Source organism: Homalodisca vitripennis, chromosome 1 (assembly GCF_021130785.1).
Source record: "Homalodisca vitripennis isolate AUS2020 chromosome 1, UT_GWSS_2.1, whole genome shotgun sequence".
NCBI classification, from domain to species: domain Eukaryota; kingdom Metazoa; phylum Arthropoda; class Insecta; order Hemiptera; family Cicadellidae; genus Homalodisca; species Homalodisca vitripennis.
Genome location: NC_060207.1, coordinates 149662498 through 149686582, shown reverse-complemented (window position 1 = coordinate 149686582; position 24085 = coordinate 149662498). Strand labels below are relative to the sequence as shown.

General features: G+C 30.1%; 1 protein-coding gene across 1 annotated transcript in view; it reads right to left on the bottom strand.

Annotated features, from left to right (window-relative positions):
- Positions 1 to 8090: 8090 nt before the first annotated feature.
- LOC124373808 (transcriptional adapter 2-beta-like) overlaps positions 8091 to 24085 on the bottom strand; it is a 37218-nt gene continuing 21223 nt past the window's right edge. Inside the window, exons 11-12 of the mRNA XM_046832145.1 lie at positions 18242 to 18304; positions 8091 to 8767 (exon numbers count right to left, since the gene is read on the bottom strand). Of these exons, the coding sequence (XP_046688101.1) occupies positions 8672 to 8767; positions 18242 to 18304 (159 nt within the window). The 3' untranslated portion in view covers positions 8091 to 8671. The remainder of the gene's footprint in view (positions 8768 to 18241; positions 18305 to 24085) is intronic.

Below are 24085 nucleotides of genomic sequence, written 5' to 3'. Positions count from 1 at the left end.
GTTGGGCTGCAAGGAAATTTTATTTAAGAAAATTATTTTGTTACATAGCAAAAGAATCCAGATTTCATTGTGAAAGTAAATATGCAAAGAAAATTTTCAATCTCTATTGCTGCACTCATTATTATGTAAAGTCTTACATTACACAGTTTTAACTGCAAATTTTAAAATGAAAAATGATCACACAGTTTTAACTGCAATTTTAAAATGAAAAATGATCTAAAGTTATTTTTCCACCAATGTTTGACATACACAGACCTTTACAATGATGAACTATATTACATATGTTTAACCTTGAAAAACTTGAGATTAAACCCCAGACCTACAGATTTTGGCAAATTGGTAGTTAACCCTTTAGATACATCATTCTATATGATTGTCTGTTCTGGGTTGTATGACACACTCACTATATACTACCAAGTAAAGAGTCCAAATGTCATGACAAAATTTAAAATCTGTTCTCAACAATTGATTTAGTTGAGAATTAATTTGGTTCACTATTCTAACATAGTCTGTTATCTCACAATCGATTTGAGACATCTTTGTACAATACAGATTCAACAGAGGATTTAGTGAATGATTTGTTTAATTCATTAATCTAACATAATCCTCATAATCAATTTGAGACACCTTATATAAAACACCCAGCATTATTCAGATGTTATATACAAATTTAAAAGTTATTATGCCATGTAATCAAAAGTTGGAGGATAGCACATATTCCCACTTATTTGAAGTGACTAACTAAGCATGAAAAAGAGTTACTATTGAATGAGTTAAAATACAAATAGATGATTTTGGTACAATTCGTTTCTCCTTCTCAGCAGATACAGCTTGACAACTATGAAATTCTATGATTAAAAGCATGGGGTATAAATTAAATTTCATGTATTTATTATTGCAATGTAAAGAAGTTAACTTGTTCCATTAACAACAAACTAATACATTTTGAACAAAGTTTCCATAAAGTATTGAATGTATAACAAATCTTAATAATGGTTTCAAGTTGAGTGTTAATTTATAGGATGTCGAAACAATAAACATTACTTTCATTATGCCCAGTTTTGAGTTTAGGTGGCCATCTTAGATTGCAAATAATAATTTCAAAACAGAATGTACACCAATGAGTTTGACATCTCTGCTTTAATTTTGGGAGCACATTTGTTTCAACTATCATAAATAAATATGGATATGGTCTCCAAGTGACTTCATTAATAGTAATACTCCAAAAACAATAGCCTCATTAGTGAAAACCACCAACTGTAGAACTAATCAAAATCAGAAAACATTTACTCCCAAACACCTGTGTTATTTGGCACTGCTTTCGTTATACCTCCTACAGACTATACCAATGCATCCGATTGAAAGACAATGGTATACACTTCAGCTGGTTTGTTTATAAAATACATTCTTGGCTTGCCCTCCAGAATAACATTTGGCCAGGCCCTAGCACGTTGCTGCTCAAAAGCTGTTCAACCAATACACTGGAGGTGTATATACTTTAGTAAGTTTTAAGTTATAACATTATTGAGCAACAACTGTTACAAGGTAAATTGTCAATGGTATCACTAATTGGAAATATATCACAAAAGGAAAAAAGATCCTGATCAATATTAAAATTCAAGTCTGTAAACAATTATTTTGTACCACTCAAAGAAATTGCAACCCAGATTAGTATTCAATTAGCTAACTCAAATTTTAAAACTCATCCTGATTATGTTAAAAATAATATAAATAATAATGCAAAATAATGTAACAGATTATAGTATTTAAGAAATTTGTCATTTTTAATACTAAATATTTACATAGTGTTGCATTTTTGTAACATATGCCAATGATGGCAAATATCTGAAATCCTGTTACCCTTTCAAACTATCATGACAAAAAAATAAATTTCAAACAAGAGAAAAGGATATATTATCACAAGTAAATTTGCATTATTCTTTAGTAGTGGCCACATGATCCAAGACTGTCTTTGAGTCAGGTGTAGGGATAATGCAGCTTCAAATGCCACCTTAGATAGACTACTTATCAGTAATATCCACCTATACAGTACTACCCACTCTTTCCTTTAATATGGTTCTCAAGTACACCTTATCCATAGCGTATCAGGATTTTCGAAAAAGCAAACACATGAAATCCACCACTATTTATTATTTAATTTACAGGCACATTTTACATTCCAAATGCAGCATAAGGTCAGCTCCACAACAACAATCTCAGAGCCTATACTGGTACAATATATCCTTGACCTCCACCCCACAGCACTACCACTCTTACCAGTTGCCGAGATGTTTAGAGGAAGAATATTTAAATTGGGAAACGCCATGATAATTACTGAATGTACTTTGGTTACATGAACTAGAATAAATAATAAAATATGTTTTCTTCTTCTTTGTTCACGTATTTTTTTTTAGAAACTGAAATTTCAGTATGAATAAGAGTGTAATAATACTATATCCTTCACATCTCCAAAACCAAAAAGATCATGCCTCTCCCATAAAATTACAGAAAATAAATTTTACAACAATCATAATTCTTTCTTAATTTATTACTTTAAAATGAAAGTTTGTTTTACTCATATATCTTGTGCAATTCATTTACTTGACAAATACTAAGAAAAATTATAGTTATTTTTAACCAATAAAACTAAGGTGTTAAGCTTGTAACAATTCTTAACAGTTTTGTTGGCAATGTTGCGTGATTTTTGTTTTTATTTTAATAACTTAATTGGCATACAAAATATACATTTTAGCTGTATAATTAATATTAGTTGAAAGTTAAATATTAATTTTGATGTAGTATATATATATATATATATATATATATATATATATATATATATATATATATATATATATATATATATATATATATATAAGGTTAAAGAAATTCAAGACTTCTAGTAAGGGTAGGAAACTACGTAAAACCCACAGTGCACATCTTAGTCCAGAGTGAGTCCCAATGGACCAATGTTCACCATTTTTAATTTCGATATAGAGATAATAGAAATGAAGTTCCATACTAAATTTCAACTTAGAAGTCAACACATTTGAAAGTTATTGTGAGTAAACAGACTGACACATAGACAGAAATCTGCTGCTTTCATCAACCGGTGAGAGATTCTGCTGAATAACTTTTGTAGTGACAAGTTTTAAATATACGAATAGGTTTTAAGAGCACTAACCAAGAGTTCAAATCAATAAATTTATTGTGACTTTTCCTTGTACATCTTCTTTTACACAAGTAGATGTAAACCGAGTTCACTTATATCTAAGAAAACATACAAATAAATCAAAACTGTACTAACCACAACAAATAACTATTTTTTTCAGGTACCAAAAGGTATGCCATCTGTTTAAAGGGTACTATTTTAGGCATATGCAAATACTCATCCTAATAATATTACAAATGTGAAAGTATCTTGTGTGAAAGTGTTTATTTGTTTTGCTTTCATGCTTAAAGTATTCAACCGATTGTACTTAAATTTTTCAAGGATCCCTCTGCAATGGCCTAAAATAGTTTAATTGTCACTTAAATTGTTGTATTAAATTAATAATCATGGAATATTAGAGAGAAATTCGAATTGTTTGACAGGTACTTATAAAACTGTTTCACTCTCCGTCACAGCCTCTAAACACTACTCTCTAACTTAAATCTAATATGTATCAGGAGATTGGATATCTTTCAAACACTATCACTTATCTCAGGAATGTTTAGAATGTCATTTAAAAGGAATATGCCCATGTTTTACAAAACGGATTTGCATGCAAAGCCACGGGAAACTGCTAATACGATTATACAGGGTGTCAATTAAGTCTGGAACCTCTTTTTTAATTTTTGAACCATAATAGAAAGAAATACCAAAGTTCACACGTGCTTACTGGTGATAGTAACGCACATATCTGCCCAATTACCGACCGGATAATCCCTTTGGGGGACGGTCCACAAGGAGTCAGACAAAATTCTTAAATAGCAGCATAGGTCAAGTTTGGTATCAAATTAAAGGTCTTACTTAGCAGAGTACAATGCTGCAAATCGGACTTCAAAAGGTGGATTCATTCAGTAGTTATAGCTATTTGAATTTTAAAACAATTGAACAATGTAAATTATTAAGTATTACAAGGAAACACCAATTTTTAAGTACCTGTGATCAAAGTAAGTGTTCAAAATGTTCCCCTCCCATTATCTGACAATGTAGTAATCGAAGCCAGGAATCAATAATTATTACCAATAACACAACTACTGTTAGAATGTGAAAGTGGCAGATTGAGTCATTCACAGCATCCACAGAAACTTAACGTTTGGGCAGGTATTATAGGAAATCAAATTATGGGCCCATTATTTATCAATGGTAATTTAAATGGTGACTCGTATCTAGCAATGTTCCAAAATGAGATAATTCCTGCACTACAAGCTGCTCTTGGTCGAGAATTTCAAAGAATTTATTTCCAACAAGATGGCGCGCCACCACACTTTGCTCTCCTTGTTAGAGAATACTTGAATACAATATTCCTTCACAGATGGATTGGAAGACGTGGTGCAGTAGAGTGGCCTGCTCGTTCCCCTGATTTATCTCAGCTGGAGTTTTTTCTTTGGGGATACCTCAAAGATAAAGTTTATCGTACTAAGCCTTGAGATTTGGTGCACCTAAGAAATCTCATAGTCCAAGAAGCTCAAGATATTCCTCGTGACTACCTTCAAAATGCAGTGGATGGCTTTTAAAACCGCCTAGGGACATTGCCAGACGATGGTAGGGGAACATTTTGAACACTTATTTTGATCACAGGTACTTAAAAATTGGTGTTTACTTGTAATACTTAATAATTTACATTGTTTAATTGTTTTAAAATTCAAATAGCTATAACTACTGAATGAATCCACCTTTTGAAGTCCAGTTTGCGGCATTGTACTCTGCAAAGTAAGACCTTTAATTTGATACCAAACTTGACCTATGCTGCTATTTAAGAATTTTGTCTGACTCCTTGTGGACCGTCCGCCAAAGGGAATTATCTGGTCGGTAATTGGGCAGCTATGTGCGTTACTATCACCAGTAAGCACGTGTGAACTTTGGTATTTTTTTATATTGTGGTTTAAAAATTAAAAAAGAGGTTCCAGACTTAACTGACACCCTGTATATGAGTGCTTATTATGTAAAGGAATAAACCACATATTGAACACTGTTTTCCAGAGTTATAAGCTAGATTCAAAATTTCAAAACACTGATTTTTAAAAGTAGTTTAAAATTAATATTGTACTTTACAGACAGAAGAGAAATTGAGTTAATGGAATCTTTTGAACTTCTGTACATGAGGTCAATGCTCTGTCCATTCCATTTTCTTCAGCAAACCTAGTCAACATAACACAGTGAAGAAAAAGCTCTTTAGCTATTTAGAGGGTCCTATTATGAAGATGAAATTACGTTAAACTAAAGTGTTCAAGCTTATTTGTTTTAAGCAAACGAAAGAATAATAATTTTGTCTAAAAATTTTATAACTCTGGAGCTGGAAGTCGTGTAATTTTGAACAACACACACTGCTGCCGTAATGGCACCATCAAATGATTCAGTTGTTACAGTATTGAAAATCATGATTAACAATGGTATTTAGGTGCCATTACAGTCTCAAAGAGTTGTTCTTTTGATCAATACATTTCAAATTCTATCCTTACTTGTGAACACCCGTTTGTTGTTTACAGTTGATCAGTTGGGCTGACGATCTCATGAGCTGTCCTCATTTGTTTTGAATGTGCATTCATCTCAATTTTGACTGAGTAACAACTTTGAATATTTATTGTAAAATAGGTGAAATGTTATAAAATCATATAGTTTGATTGTGTAAATGACATATAAATATTTAATAGTTTACCTTTACTTCCATTTCATATAAGGTTTAGAATATTTACCAGTAGGGGTATTAGACTAACTTGCTAACAGTTTTCACCATGTACAGTATATGACCTTACTAAAATAGCTTCCTTAATTTTTAGTTGTACAAACTCCACAGAACTATATATTTTCTAAGACTAGCTAGCTACTTAATTCTGTCTTTTGGCTATTTTAAAATTATAAATTTCAAACTTTGTATTAGTTGGCTATGCATAATCCTCCCAGAATTCCCAAAAATATTTATATGAGTATATTAAATGTATTTGAGTGTCGCAGTATTCTACAGAAATTATTGAGTACAACAACGAATAATAAAATTCTATACTTGGAGTATGGAAACCATTTAGAATATATATTTGCAAACTGTCCCTAACAGCCCAATATTAAAAGATTTTTAACTGCCAATTCCAGGTTATGGTTGTAGAACTTTAATTATTATTATTGCTAACTATGAGGCTATTAAGTAGTTGAAAATTCCATACAATAAACCTGGAAAGAATTTTATTTTATTTTGTGTAAAAAGGCATTTAAAACACGAGGACCTAAACAGCATCCCAACCCATACTTACGAGAACACTCTCTGTTAGTGTTGGAACAGCATAATACAATGAGTAGAATAATATAACAAAATGTGTAGAATATAAAGTGAGACAATGCATAGAATGTAAAGTGAGAAAATGTGAAAAATGTAAAGGGAGAAAGTTTGTTGATACATTTTGGCATTACTATCACTTTGCCTGTACTATTATGTGACCAAAAAATTGTAAAAATTATGTGACCAATTTTATTTTCAAACACTTTCAGGGTTTTCAGGGGACAATTATTTGGGAAAGGTGTATTACAAATGAAAACTTCAACCTTTAACATCAACTTTTAATTTATAAACATATTAAAAATACTAAAATATATCTACAAATTATCAATATAATTAATTATCTACAATATATAAATACAGCTTGTAAGGCATTCATAGTTTACAATTAAATTACTAATATGTAGAGTGATTACTAGATGAAATAACTAGATATTCTTTGGTAAAATTAGAAATGTGATCGGTATGATTCCCATAAAACTAGCAAAATTAATAATTACAAAATTGATCTTTACAATGAATTCATGTAGTTTGTACACTGTTAAAACACATTCTTATAAAAAGAACTGAAGCTGAATATGTATAACTGTGTTAAGACTTATCATGCAAAAGTTAAAAGATAGCAGCGGACGTGACCCACTCACTTCCTCCCAACAGGCCTACATAGATAGTGGGGATCTGCCATGACAGGTACTGCCTACTGATTTAAACGCAAAAGGATGACACCCTTAACTTAACAAATAATACAGAATGAGCAATTTATAAAATTAATACAACTATCACACATTGCAAAAAAACACAATCCACTATTTTGTGTTACTATTTGTTGTAAATGTAACAAACAATATGACGTAATCACAATCAACATATTAGCTTTAAAAATATCACAAGAGATCGCAACCATCACACAAAATCACAAACTCACCAACCAATAAAAAATAAACGTCCGAAACCTTAAACAGTGATAAATGTGGCAAAAACATCAAAATTTGTTTAAAAACTCTTTAATTTTTTTATTTGTAATGTCAAATCAAAATTTTATTCTGATTTTCTTTCTAAAGAGGAAAATTGTATTTCAAAAATATACCAGGGTAGTTTAAAAAGACAAACTACAGAACAGCATATTATCTTACACTGGACAATATGAAAACTAATAAATTAATGTGATTTATTTTGCTATTTAAAAAATTTAAGCCCGTAATTCTATAAATGATTGATCCGTGTATTTATTTATGTATGCTGTATTATTACAAAAATACATGTTACTTTGTCTTGTTTATTGTATTGAACTCTTCACTTGTACTTAAGATAATATTTAATACAAAATATGCCAAAAATATTCAAATAAATTTAAATACATAACAATTGTATTTTAATTAACACAGATTTATCATCAAACTAGAACTTAGTTTCTTTCGACAATATGACACAATATATTTTTATCTCACTTAAAGTAATTGTCAAACAGACAACTAATTGGTAATTTTATATATAAAGTAGCAGTTAACTTAGAACTACTAAATATGTACCATTTTGTTTGCTCCAACTGACAAAAATTTTGTACACTCGTATTTATTGACTGACATTTTTATTTTACAATTTTATTCTTGTATAATTTTACAATTTTATTCTTGTATATTTTTTGGAAAAAATAACCTTATAATACTTGATATTTTAATTCAATTAGAATACAAAGATGTAATTATATTTCCTGTCATTTAATACTTAATAGTTTGTACTTTAAAGTAAGCAAAGTAAATATCTTGAGTTAACTGTTGAATTAACAATCTTTGTAATTATACACTAAGAAAAATAAATCAAAATTGTAAATTTTTGTACAACAATGAAGTGAATAAAATAAATTTCATTTCTAAAATTGTTAAAATTTATAACATAAATGAACAATAAAAATGTATTTTTAATTAAAAATAATAAAAAGTAAGCACTTTATAGATACTGTATTAAATAGTTCCTTGTAAAGTTTGCAACTGTATACATGAGATTCTGAAAAACATAACATATGTAATTCTTACAAAATCAATCCAAATGAACCAAACCAATAGTTTCACTGTAATACATTAAAGGCATATGTTACAGTAATTTAAATGCCCCAGCTCCTGAACATTTTTAACCAAAGTTGAGGATCATCATTAGTGTTGATGGATACCATGATGTTGTGCAGCACTGCTGTTGTGTTACGAACAGTTGGTCATACTGTCTACCCAGCCGCTGCTGACCAGATGGTCCAGAATGTGTGATCCGCACTCCCCATCGACCTTCAACTGGGGGTCCTGCAAATGGGAAGTTTTTCAGAAAATGTCATGCAAATAGAAGTATTTATTACAACAAATTTAGGTCTAGCAAGAACAAAACTATAAAGTATCAGTTTCTTGAAGAAAGTGTAAATTATAAGAAATGGGTGGATGTTTATAAGTTTTTGGGGTTATTTTAATAAACAACAAGTGACTTTTCAATCTTTTAGTGAATTAGGGAGCTAATTTTTATACTACATATTGCTACATTGCCGTTCTAATAGAGGTTTGGTAAGAGGCTGACGGAGATTTCGGAATACTCTGCAAACACGTTTGAATCATAAATTTTAAATAAAACTGTTACTCTTATTTTTATTAATTAGTTAAAGTGAGAGATTTTTGTTGCAGAGCTCTAGCCTACTTGGAGAACATTTTTACAAGAACAGCATGTCAAAAAAGTAGTTAACCTTTAATCTTATTAATATTATAAATGCAAAGGTTTATGAAGATGTTTTGATAATATAATCAATCTTACAAAATCTAGAGGATATATTTATACGAAATTTGACACATACATTACTTAGATATAAGAATAAAACATAGTTATCATTATTCTGAAATATCACCTACAAATACTGATAAAAGAAAATTTATTTATTGTAAAGATGGCAGTATTTTTTACAACTGAGTAACAGAACTTAACATGACACACGTGCCCCACTATTTTGTATTTTCATGAATCAGCTGTTGTAGTGTGTATAGATTGCAGCAATGACAAATTCAAACCAATTAGTTTATTGTGGACTTTTAATTCATGAACAAAGTTGTGAATATGTACATGTGGTGTAATCTAAATTAGTCCTCTTTACATTGTAGGGCGGTGTTTTTACAATAGCTGAAGGGACAAAAACTGAAGGATCAGTCACTAACATGATTCAACTAACCATTTGCTTTAGGACTACAATTTGAGGAAACAAACGAGCGCAGTAAGCCTATGACCATACCAAATGGTATCACAAAGCATTACATCAGACACTACATGTAATGATAGAAAATTGTTGAGGGAACATCTATTTTTCACTGATGAGGGATACGATGATTGGGTATATATTGATTTAATTCTTTGACCAAACTAAAAAAATAGGATAACCTAGCGAACAGAGATTGGAAAGCAAGAGCATATACTGTACTGCAGCAGGTTTAGAGATATTCCCACCTTCGAAAAACCAATACCAAGGGTACAGACAAAAGCAGCAAACCAGGTTGGCCACAAAGTAGGTATATATTCTCTTTTAGGGATAATAATCATAAATATTATTAGTAAACCGGGACATTTTACAATGTTCAAGTCTGTGTGTTTGTATAATATGCCCACGTAAGTACAATGAAGAGATTTAAAACCAATGCAGGTCTATTGGAGAGTAAAGCACAGCTAGAAGTTGGGATTTTCACTCTACTCCTTATACCCAAAGTGAGATACAAGGGCCAAAAGGAGATGCGTTTTAACTATACTAGGCTTATCAGTCGAAAATTATATGTATGTATACAGGGTGAGGCACACCACCAGTCCACAATGTATTGCGGCTGAACAGAAAAACCTACCTTCTTTGTTTTGACGAAAACCCCCATATTTCGACCCTAAAGAATTGAGGAAAATAATTTTTAACACTGAAAAAGGCACTTTTGAGAAGGTAGGCATCATATTTTTAATATTTTCAAATGAAAGTTAGGTTAAGTCATACCTCCTTTTAAAGGACTTAATTAAAAACCGGTTTAAACATAGCTGGAATTGCTATTTGGTTTATAATCAAACAAATCCATCACAGGTCACTAACAGATCAATCGTAATAAAAGTTCAAATTTTACAGGAATTAGCACTTTTAGTATTATATGGAAATGATTTTAGAAACAAGTGGTAGACATTGAAGAATCTTGGAGGAATTGGAAAAAAAATTTTAAATCATAGTAAATGTTATAAAAACAATACTTTTCCAATATAGTTTATTTTTTGATGAGGCCTTTTGAAACCAAAGGTTTCATCATCAGGCGACTACACAAAAGAAACATTGCAAGAAAAAGCCAAAATTCAAACACAAAATATTTTATTTTTTTTAAGAGAGCTTTTTAAAAAGATCATAGTTCCATATCCTACAATTAACACTACCGCGTTTATATCAAGAAAAATAACAATTATCAATATTATTCAAGTATGGTTGTATTTTAATATTCCATGTTAAAGTTTTGAAACAATATCCATTCAAAAGTTTTCGCATGAAGGTTCTTTTTAATTACGAGAATAGTGTAGTATGTAGTACTTTTAAATTCTTGCATATTTTGTATTAATGATTAGTATAAGGAAAATATTAGGAATTAAAAACTCAACATTTTTAAAACCTCTTAAGTTTTTATAAATCAAATATTTAAATATTTTGTAATATTTCTGCACGAATCTCCTTTCTTAAGAGAAGAAATGAGTACGTATCAGCTATTTAATGGTTATTAGGTCTACAACTTTTTGTGATATAATCTTCATATGTCCAAAATTCTAAAATTCCAAAATTATTAATGAATATTCAACTTGATATTTTAAGATTAATTAATAAACTAATTTATAAAACTTTACCTGGCCTATTTGGGGTCCAATACCCACAATAGTAGCAACAATTTTCTGGGTTGCCAAATATACTCGTAATTCTAAAAATATAGTTGATTTTTCTTATGAAAATATTGAGCAATAACGTACATCAATCAAAAGATAAGGTAGGTTTTCATCACACTTAAAAGTTTAATAAATTCATACCTGGATATGTGGATTTTTTTAGATTTTACAAGTTTGAAATACCCTAAATTTAAACTACTTAAAAAAATTGGAAATGTGCTTAAAAGTGATAACTGTGACATATTTTTATAGAGTACTTCTTTGGTAAAACTTGGATAAAAATTCAGATTTTTATAAATTTGTGTTGAGGTAAGGTTAAACAAATACTGTGAAACCATACAGTTTTGATATTTTAGACCAACCTAAATACAAGAAGCGAAAAAATTTAAAGAATTTCAAAATGATTAGTAACCTTCAAAATGAGATATGGCTCTACCTACCTTTACATATAAAAATCTTAAAAAAGTAACCTCCTCTCCAAGTGCCATTTTGGAATATTTTTGGTCATTAAAAATTATTTTCCAAATTCTTTGGGATCAAGTATAGAGGTTTTGGTTAAAACGAAGAAAGTAGGTTTATCGGTTCAACCGCTAAACATTGCGAATGGGTAGTCTGCGTCACTCTGTATATATTAGTAAATTTTGTCCTAAATATTATGTTTTTGGTTTATAATATTCATTAGTTTATTATTATCATTACTATTGGTTACCTAAATTGTGTGCAAAGTTGAGGATAAGTGTTATTGAACTTATAAAATTTGATCAATAGCAAATGAAGAGAAATTCAATTGTAAGCATGTAATAAAAGATTTTAAGGTAGATAAGTATGTATATAACAGCTTTATAAGGATTATGAATCATTTATTGTAAATCAGCTATTTGTATTCTGTTTTACTTGACCAAAGACTCATCTTGAGCTAAATCATCGCTTTTATACTGTATTGCTAAATCATGTGGTGTAAAACAACAACAAAATCATCCAGCCCATTGTGGTACACATATTCCGAGTAATAAGGAATTAATGGTTTAATACTTGTACTGTCCTCTGGAATATTAGCTAGATACACCATCCACTGGCAGAGTGTTACTGTGACTAGGATATTTACTCTTAATCAGTAAAATCATTTTAATATCAAGAATAAGGATCCAAGAGCAAACCAAGTTACAAATTGTTAACAGTGTTATTTTCTCTCCCATTTTGTATGCTTTTCCAGACTTCAGAGATAGATTATCCCTTGACAACACTGTCTCTCTTGCAAGGCTGCAACACTCTGCTATTAGGTTTGTGATGGTTTTGGAAAATTTGACCATGTCAGTCAATCTATAAAAACAGTTAAAATACTTCCAATCAAGCACATCTTTAAGTTACAAGTGGTTTTCTTAGTCCACAAGGTTTTGCTGTCTGGTACACCCCCTTATTTGAAGAAAATTCTGCTGGGTCAGAGAACGTTGCACACGACAGGAAAACATGCTAGAGATACCCAAGGTTAGACTCGAGGTGGGGAGAAATGCTTTTTCTTATTTTGCTCCCCAGACTTACAATGTAATCCTACAGCATTTCAAAGCACTCGGCTATGCCTCTTTTAAAAATAAACTTAGGCTAAATTTCGAACATGATTATTTTAAAGTGTAAGTTGTGTAGAAATATATTTTGTTTGGTATTAGCCTTAGTACTTAGAATATATATGCACATTTTGTATGACTTAACTTTGTTTTTAAAAACAACTGTATGTTGAAAAACACTTCAAAATAAAGACGCTATTTATTTATTTAACAGCATTCTCTCTCAATCTGTTCTATGCTAGTGTCATTTTATTATGAGTAAATAATAATTAGCAATATTGGAAAATCAAGGCAAGCACATAAAAACACAGCTTGATGTTAGGAACCCAGAAATAAACATATAACTATAATTCTATTCCTGTAAAAGAGCAGTCATAGAGAGTATTTGATAGAATAATGTCTGGATAACGTCTTCAGTTCTCTCCAAAACAACAATGCTGTCTCGATTAAGAACTTCCATGATAGTAACCTTCTAGGACAACTTGCCTCCCTCAGCCCTGAACTTAAATCTGAACCAGATGTAGGATATGTACATAATGTTTTAATAAATATAAATGACGACTCCATTAGTATATTTAAACACTATTTAAATAATGAAAATTGGAGAGATATAATTTTATCTAATAACATAAATAATAGTTTTAATTTATTATAATTTACTATTTTAATTTGAGCTTTGTTAAAAACCAAAATAAAACTAAATTGAACTAACAATTACAAACTTATGTACAGTAGGCAAAAAGCACTGTATCATTACAAGATCAAAGAAGCTAAAAAGAAAGCAAATAGAAGCTATATTGAGGAATCTAGTAACAAGACTCAAGCCTTGTGGAATATCGCAAATTAAAAAAATCTATAAGTATTAGTAATGTGGGCGTAAATGCTTTTACTCCTGATGGTGTAAATGCTTTTTTTGTAAATGTGGCAAGTGAAGTCAAGTCAAAATCAAGTAATGTAAATATAGGATTAAGTCTTAACCCATTGTAGACTAATTTTAGGATTCCAGAAAATGTAGGATTTTATTTTTAAACGTGTAACTGAAAAATATGTTTTAGAAGAAGTTGGGCAGCTTAACCCTCTAAGTGGCGGTAATATGTTGCTGGAATGGCGGGCTATTTTTCAGAGTCAAGCAGGACTATCTTATAATTTTAAAATAAAATGCAAATTCTAATATGAGCAATGCTTGTTATATATCAATGTTTTCGTAATAAACTACAGAATAACATAGTATAGTTATTTTTTACATACCTTAACCTTTTTTTATGATATCCACAGAAATGTTCAAAAAAACGTTTTTTTTCTCCACCAAACTTTTCATTTTTACGTTCTATAACTTTAAAAATGTAATTCCTAGGAGATTATGTTAAATGCAACCTTTATTCACAATTTAATTCTAAACAAAAAACCTTCAATAATATTTTTTCTATTTACAACACTGTAAAAGTTATATGGGAAAAACTGAATCTAGAAAAAACACTTTTTCTAGTCAGAATCGCTAGAAGTTGCTTGCCTTTTCCTCCCTTTCCCTCAGTAAAAAAAAACAGACCGCGGGAGAAAACTTAGGATTATTGGTACTTTGGGATTATACCGACCACATCAGTATGAAGAACACAAAAATATAAATTTATAGAAACGAACATGATAGAACGAAAAAACAACTCTTTAATTACAAAATTAAAAACTTACAAGCATTTCCAGGTATTGTAGTCGGTATTGTTGTCTCTGTTATCTTATCTTTCTCGAGAATCCCGATTACGGCCGTGCGGCATCACATGATTTGCACGGTACATAATTGCCTTTCCATTACAATTCAATTTATATTTCTGATCAGCCCCTCTAGAATTTGATATTTTACTGATAGGTACTATCTCGAGGGATGTTTTTCTTTCGTTGACATCAGCGCGGGGCAGCACCATTTTGGGTGGCGGAATGTGATCAAGAATAAAAACAAGTTTTGAGTGTTTTTTCAGTAAAGAGTTTAGTTTTAGTTTGGTAATGTTTGTTTTTGTTGAATTTTAGTGTTTGGAGAAATGTAGAGGTAAAACACGGAAGTACAACAAAGCAACGCGCTCTGCAATCACGTTATCTACTAGACCGCTCGACTTTGACCTCTGTCTGAGGATGGGGAGGGGTTTGCGATAAGACAATTCCTGTTTTATATTGACGAAATATTGTTTTACGCTAATCTAGTAATCAGTAGAAGCAAAATGTCAAATAACGATTCATGTCTGGGTGTGGTCGGTATAATCCCAAAGTACCGGATTATTTCAGTTAGTACCATTGATTATTTTATCGTGATGGTGATGATACTATATGAAATGTATTTGAAATTTAGTGGTGAGCGCAACTGTGCAAACTAGGCGTAAAAAATAATTATCGGTTGCCTAGCAATAAGCGGCAATGTGAAACGACTTCTAAGACGTCGCTTGCCACGTCACGGCGGCGTAAATAGAACGTCTCAGACGTCGCTTGCCACTTAGAGGGTTAAAGTGAAAAAAGTAAAGATCACTTTGGCTTATCTAACACCCTGGTTAAAGAACCATTGCTAACTTTGTACCTACTTTCACTGTTTTAGTCAATAGGTGTTTATCTCAAGGTACTTTTCCTGGTGTTTTAAAAATAAAAAAATCCTTCCTATCTTTAAAAAAGAAAAAAACAGATAAATTAAGTAACTATAGATCAATTGCACTTGTCCCTGTTCTGTCTAAGGTAATGGAAATAATAATAGGTAAGAAACTAATGAATGGCATAGAATCAAACAAGTTGACCATCAATTCTCAATTTGGTTTTAGGAAATAGCTGTCCACCACTCATACCTTAATTAGTTTAGTTGACAGTTTTGGAGTCTTTTGAAAACAAGGCTTTATGCTGCAGTGACGTTCTGTGATCTCAACAAGGCCTTTGATTGTGTATCTCATGAACTTCTTCACAAGTTAAAATATTTTAATGTTAAAAATGTTTCAATTAAGCTTTTTGAATCCTACTTAGGAAATAGAGTTCAATACGTCTTCTTAAATAATAAGGTTTCTTGCCTCTTGCCTGTAAATTGTGGAGTGCCCCAGGGGTCTGTCCTTGGGCCTTTACATTTTTAGTAATGGTTAATGACCTTAGCGCATTGTGTTCCAACGGAGGTCATCCTGTTCCAAATTGGTTGACTGCTAGCTAATGAATTAGTTTTAAATTAAGAAAAAAAGCTGAACAGCAGTATTTATGCTCTGAAATGTCAGTGTGATGAGTTGGCCTCCGCCAAGCTTACTGTGGCCTGTTCCAATCTCAGAGTGATAAGAACTCACTGATTATATTCAGTAAATGCTTTAATAACATTCTAGAGATAAGGCAGTTTAACAACACTAGTTTTAAAATAAGAGTTGGGGAATTTCTGTAAAAATGCTTTTTACTCTATCCAAGAGATAATGAATAGAAAGTGGACAATCTTAGACTTTTAAAATATATTTAAGAATGTAGTGTTGTGTTAAAATTTAAGACTTGCCTATGTATTTTTGAATAAAATATTTGTGTAGCTAATAAATAATGCTGATTCTGGAATAGTTTCCAGATTCAAATAAGCATATTAAAAAGCACAAAATTTAAGTTTTTAATTAAGATGTTATACATTTTTTACAAAATGGAGATGTATACCCTCTATATTAGTTAAAAATTCATTTTTCAAATCCACCTCTGTTAAAAGAAATGTAGCAAACGATTCCAGGGTAGAACTTCAAATGATCCATTACAAAAAATAAATCAGAATTCTTAATCAAAGGCCAGTACAGTACACCCAAAAATATCAGTAAAGTTAATAACACACTTATTTAAATGATATCTCCAAGTTATTTTTATCTATCCATGTACATATGCACACAAATAAGCCTGTTATGCCAGATTAAACGGCAAGATGAAAAGAGAAGGACCAAACAAGTGAACGCAATCGAGAGAAGTTCCTGTAGGATAACAGCACCCCCACACATCAGATAGCCTATCTGTGACACACTGAACTCCTTTCCTCTCTTGCCATTCATATCCTCTCAATGTATTCCATTCATAACCTATTTTAGTTCTTAATGACACAACACATTTCAGGAAAGTGTTTATGATAAAACATTTCTATAACAAAAAAATTATTCAAATTTCTATATTCATACTACTTTTTCAGCTCTATTAGCCACATATCACTAAAACACAATTTCTGAATATCCTAATTTTTACCAATTCAAGACTGAGAAAACTCACATAATATAAAAAGTGTTTCAGATACTAAACATATGGATAAATTAAATAAATAATTTAAAATTAACAAATTTTTCAGATTGTTTAAAAAGTGGAGTATAAATATTGGATTATTTTTGTTCATTAAATCTATGCATATATAATTATATTTTAAACACCCTATACATGTATGTCAAGTTGTTCAATACCATTTATTTCGAATGAGGTTAGGTCAGTAAATAAAAGTAGGAAACAATAAAATATTTAGTTAAATAAAATAAATTCTAGACAAGTTCAAAAATATACAGTACAAAGTAGCTATAGTATGCTACAAAACTTACAAAATACTATAGTAATAGATTACAAAAAGAATGTATCATGTGAAGATATTAATCATAAAACTGTATTTTAAAATGATCAAAACAAGTATTGGAAGAGAATGTCTTTTTTTAAATAATCTCCAACTCTGTGACTTAAGTAATTATTTCACAGCTTTTAAAATTAAACTGTCCTGAAGATTTTCAAAAAGTCAATGTTGAGGACATCACTAATCATTAATGTACAAGTTTTACACATTTTTTTAGACAGTTGGATTTGTTTGTACTCCTTTATCTCTACAACATTTTTGTTTGAAAGCCAAGAGACCAATACAGCATAAAACTAATAATTTGAATATTTACAAGTTTTAAATTAAATTGAATTTTCTCAATAGTCAAAAAGACACTTAGTTTAACAAACAAATTATTTTTTTCCTTTGCACATAATATGTTACCTCAAACTAAAATAAATTCTGAATACCATAACTTTTTATTAAAGCTACTGCATACCCCTAAGCCCTTTAGATAGATTGTACTGGTTAACAAGCTCATACAAAGCAATTTTAAAAGAGGCCAGCACTGTCAATAATAAACAATGTTTTATAACTAGAATCGGTACAATTTCCATCTCTGAAGTTGTTTAAAAGAAATGTTACAATAATAGTGAATTTTTCTTTTGTTAATTCTCTAAACATATTTTTGATCAGCTAGATGTAAAAATCTGGCTTTGACTTTATAACACGTTATTGTAAAACTACAGAACACTCACCACAAGCATGAGTGCTTTCATCGATATGTACTGAGTGGGGGTGATTTCCATTGCAGAGCAAAGCTGAAACATACATATTATGTGTAGCATATATCATAGTTACACTAATACCATATCCAAGATAAACATCTTATTTTAGACATAGTAAAATAAATATTTGTTTACTACAGTTGACTGTACTTATATAGGTACTTTTCATTTTCAATTACTGTCATGTTAAGTGTATTTATTTGTACACTTAATTAAGTTTGTACTATCACTAACTTAAATAATAATTTATTTTGGAACCAAACAAGTTTATTTTGACCACTAGATTTTCAAACTTAACTTAAAATTTATATAAACATGATTGTTAAAATTCTCTTAAATGTTTGTTTAATGGATTTTATGCATTTGTTATATTGACAGTATCTTTCAGCATTTGTTAGTATCTGGGCGTTAAGTTTTATTTTTTACCATGTAATATTCAGGTAACACTTTTGAACTTATTTTGTCTAAAAATAGCTAATGTAATCTAATGCAAAATCTTTTGACCTTTGTTATACATTGTTAAAATAATGTGAAAAATAAAACTTGTATTGTATTATTGTTGTTGTTGTTACCATGTAACTATTTCAAAATTTATTTATATTGTTATTGCTGAGGAATTTTGTTGCTTTATTGTTATGACCTATTTATTGTTATTGTTGTTATTATTGGTTGAGCTTTAGCAAAACCTATCTCTTGAGGAGCTGACAAATTTCATTTCGGTCTGCATGTGTGTCTGTTACAATATCTCAAAAACAAACTGAGCTATAGACTTGACAATTTGTATGAAGCTTCATTTCTATATAGGCAACACTAAGTTCAACGATGGTGTTTATCACTTCAAGGATTTGTCTGAGATTAGTGAATATTTTTATATTTGTCTTATGGGTAAAGAGTATAGAGAGTGGGTAGCAAAGTATATTATAACACTGAGTTGCTATAGTAATGACAGCAATGATAAAATATCAAATTCAATAAATTGGCAAAAAAAAGTGATTACAATCATATAAGATGACAACATGTAAAATGTTTATCATAAAGTAAAAAAAATAGATTGTAAAGCCAATGCTAAAATTCAGTGACAAGATTTAATTTCAGTGCATTCTTGCATTGTAGTACCCTCTCTAGCTCACTGGAACTTTTATTATTTGAACACTGCTATAAAAAACTAACAAAAATCTGAATGTATTATGTGGCAGGAATTCATTTGTAAACTTTAAAATTTGCATAGACAAGAATGAGATCTATGGTAAATCATGTTCAACAATGGGATTTGGCTGAACGTCACTCAAGCTCGTTGACCAGTAGTCTGACAAAATTTCCCTTTTGTTTGCAAGGGAGATGTAAAAATATCTTATCTGCACGGTTGTCTGTCTTTAGGAAAGGAAACCTAGACAATAAAATGAGCTATAGATTAGAAATTATGCAAGCAACCCCATAATAACCTATTATGTGACATATGGTGTGGCATACTCCTATTATTGTTTCAATACAGTTGTTTGTTATTAGTTTTTTACGTTAAATTATAATAATTGCACAAGGTCAACATCTTGTCTATGTTCATTCTTGTTACTTTGCTATTAATAGAATGTGTTACTGTTACAACTACAATTATATTATTCACTGTATAATGGCTGATATTGGAATAATGACGCATAACCATAATAACGCAGTGGGCTATGTCGATGCTGTTGCTCCCACAGTTTATAGTTCATAACTGCAATAAGTTTGTTCAATGGAAATCACATTCTTTCAATCCATTAATAAAAAAAAACACATTTGAAAAAGAAACTATGTCGTTTTTTTTTCTTTCCTAATATTATAAAAATGCTGGATCCAACTAAACCAGTAGAAAACAGCAAAGTATATTATAACACTGAGTTGCTATAGTAATGGCACAAACAACATACAATATCCTAATGTTAGAAGAAATTCTTTCAGATTCATACAGTTCAAAGTTTAGCTGTTACAAAATGCTGATAGTTAAGTACAGCCGACAAACAAAATACCTTACACTGAATGATTAGTAGGACAGTCTCGGCACTGAGACTTAATGCAAACTCTAATTCGATTAGACAGGATGGCAGCTAATGTTAAAGGATGTCTAGATTGCTTTATGACATCATTACCTTCCCATCTATTTTTGAACTCACTGAAGGCAAATCTGAGCTCTTAATAGGGACTTCCAGTATCTATGTAAAATTTCTTTAACCTAAACAAGTATCTTGGAAACAGGTTTGATCAGATAAAATTTAATTTAATCATGTAATGCTCCTCCAGCAAACAACCCATTATTGACATTTTCTACTTTGACTCTCCCAATCATAAATTCTGCTGTCAGGAAGCATTTTGCTGTGACTAAAGAGTAGCATGGAAGCACATATAATTATTAACAGGCTCTAAATTTCACTACACAATTCTCGATTTCTTAAATTTAAAAATCAACATTTATAATTACATAAAAATCTAAAAATGGACTTATTGCCACTTTTTGCAATGTATTTAGTAAAATTATTACTGATAATAGTAGATAAGACATGGTACTGTAATATGTAAGCAAATATAAATTTCTTGTTAGCATTATTATTACACTAATGTCTGAAATGTGTGCAACACATGATTAGCATTGACTTAGATGGTATGGTTTATGCTTAGCAACATGGTTTGTACAGCACTCCCTTATCCTTTGATCCCAGGTAGGAGAAGTGTTACTGTACTGTACAGTCATCTGAAGTCCAGAGGCTTAGTTAAGATAGCACAATTAGTTTAATACATAACTATTTAAACTACTTAAAAGATGAAGAAATATTCAAACAACTCAGACTTATTATTTATTTATTTGTAAGATATATCTTTTTGTTCTTTTATATATAAAATTAAGTGCTAATTGAAGAAAAGAACTTATAATTTGTCGTTACAAAGAATGTTATTTTAGTTTAAAAAATATATATATTTGGGATAGCCGCATATTAAAATTCAAGTTTTGCTAAATTACTTAAATATTTAGTATCATTTAAGACAGAATTGTCTTTTCACTCAAACTACAGTGATTCAATTGTTACAATTACATTCTTTATAAAAATATTAATGTATAAAAACATTTTTTTTTCTGAAAAGGTAAATATCTAACTGAATTTAACTAAATTGAACATTAGATACTTTTGAAGCACCACATTGGGATATTTGCTTGACAGACTGATTGATTATAACTTGCTCAATCTAGCTGAAATCCGCCTTCATCAGGATTAGTCAAGAGGAACTAATTAAATGCATATGAATCAAAATAATCTGACCTCAGTGTCTTTTAGTTGTAGTTTATGTATAATGTATAACATGAAATATTCTTGAGCTTTCAATGCTTTTATTTTATTTCAAAATAAATAGGCTTGTTAGGAAAATAAAAAATACTTATACTCGTATTACGAACAAATATAAATATATATATATATATATATATAATATATATATTATATTATGAAAGGTAAACACGATAATGTCAAAACTTTACTTGCTCTATGCATAGTTATGTAATCAAGAGAAAAATTATTATTATAGTAATGGTTACTTATAACATTCTACAATAACTTAAAAGTTCGGGCAGAAAAACCTGACCTTCATTTATTGGAACAAATTTGTGGTATATCCAAATTTCAAATTGAAGATATAGACAGCTACACTGGAAAATTTTTATTTTGCAGATGTTTTTGTAAGAGTCTTTATGTTAATGTTATTTTGTTCAGTTATTATGCCTCTTCAACTAATTTGTTAAACTAATAAATTGAATTAAGTTAAGTTAATTGTTGTAACTAACTTCTTCTATTCTTCATTTAAAACAATAAATTGTACTGGGGTTAAGTGAAAGAAAGGACTTCATAGTCCTAACTTCGCCTCTAAAAGGCAAGTTTCATTTCCTTTCAGTTATCATGGTGCGGTTTTGTACAAAAAATGTTGGGTCCTATTCATTAATTGTGTATAGTTTTTATTAATTGAACTATATCATGTTCTTTGTTAGCACTTAGCTGATCATTGTGTCATTTTGACACCAACAATATTCAAATTCCACTTTGAAATTACACTGCAAGAAGACGAATTTCTGACATATATGATGATATTGTTGTGATCAGTTGCTTGAAATATTAAAAGGAATTGAATGTGCAAATCCAGGTTAATAAAGCTCCAGATATGAATTGGGATGCTCATTTAATAGCGTATGTTAAATTTATTGACAGGATTTAAATTCAGTGAAGAGCTTTATTATGTGAATCATTTTGAATTAATAACACAAATGCAGAACAAAAATATCAACTTACTTGGGAAAAGTATATTGGAATTTGTAAAGATAGTGCAGTAATATGTTGGGTACTCATACAGGGCTAAAGGCGAGAATAAAAGCCATGGCACCACAAGATGAGTGGACACATTGCAATATTCACAGAGACTTTGGCTGCAACTTCATGATGTATTTCAAAATATTGTAACAGTACACTTGTTTAAGCTATGAACTCAACACTCTTTAAAGTTTTTTGTCAAGACAATGGAATCTGAACATGTTGCATTACTCTTTCACACAGAAGCTAGATGGTAATCCAGAAGAAAAATCTTAAATAGGATTTTTGAGCAGCTGAGGAATGAAGATTTTGTTTATAGAAGAAGAAAACCTTTCTACTACAGGGTTGTTTTGCAATGAAGATTTTCTCTTAAAACTAGCTTACCTTACTGATATTTTTCAGAAATTAAATATTTTGAATAAAATCTTTTTAAGATGTAAAGCTAACATAATGAATCTTAAAAGCTTTTAGTTTATTTTATGATAACATTCAGAGTTCAATAAAAACTCAAATGAAGACTCCAACTTTGCTTTATTTCAATCATTTTAAAAACTTTTAGAACTCAATTTTAAAACTCTGAATAGTACATAAATTACTGGCTGAGCTTTAGCAAAATTTATTACTCTTGGGGCTGGAAGAGTTGTATTTCTGTCTCTCTGTCTGTCAACACGATATCTTGAAAATGAACTGACCTATAGACTTGAAGTTGTGCATGAAGTTTAATTTCTATATGAGAACACTGAGTTTGATGATGGTGAATGTCACTCCAAGGGATTTAGCTGAGCGTTAGCGAATATTTTTACATTGGTTTTATGAGTAACCATGACAGCAACAAGAAATAACAGAATAAATAAATTTGTAAGCAAACTCAATGCACCCATAAAAATTATACACATGTAGTCTAATAATTATCCAAACACTTATATCATTTTATAGTGACTTGGTGTGTAGAATTTTGTCATTTTTTATGAAACCCAATCTAATGAACAAGAGTCTGAATGTATCATGTGGCAAGATATATCAAGAAAGAATTCATACGTAGATTTTTTATTTACAGTGAAACATCATTTCAGCAAGAATGATATCTATGATACTTAGTTTTCCTGTCAACTTATTTTTTTGTATGATTGTATTTCTATTTCTCTCTCTCTCTCTCTCTAGATAATGAAATGTGAGCTATAGATTTGGAATTTTGCATGCAATACATGAATAGACGTAACCACCACCACCACATATTCATGTGTATCTGTGTTTGTTTTATTTATTTTTTAATATTTGTATTTTTATATTTGCGTTTGAATATTAAACATTTAAATTTTTACCATATGACAAAATGTTTGAAAAGAGAACACTGAAACTCGAATAGTTAAATATTACTTGAAAACAAGTGTAAAAATAATATACTGTAACCTTCTTTATTTTATGAAATTCTCGTGTTGAGTGATCTACATGCTATTATGGAGGCAGAGTATAAGATTGTGTCTCAGAA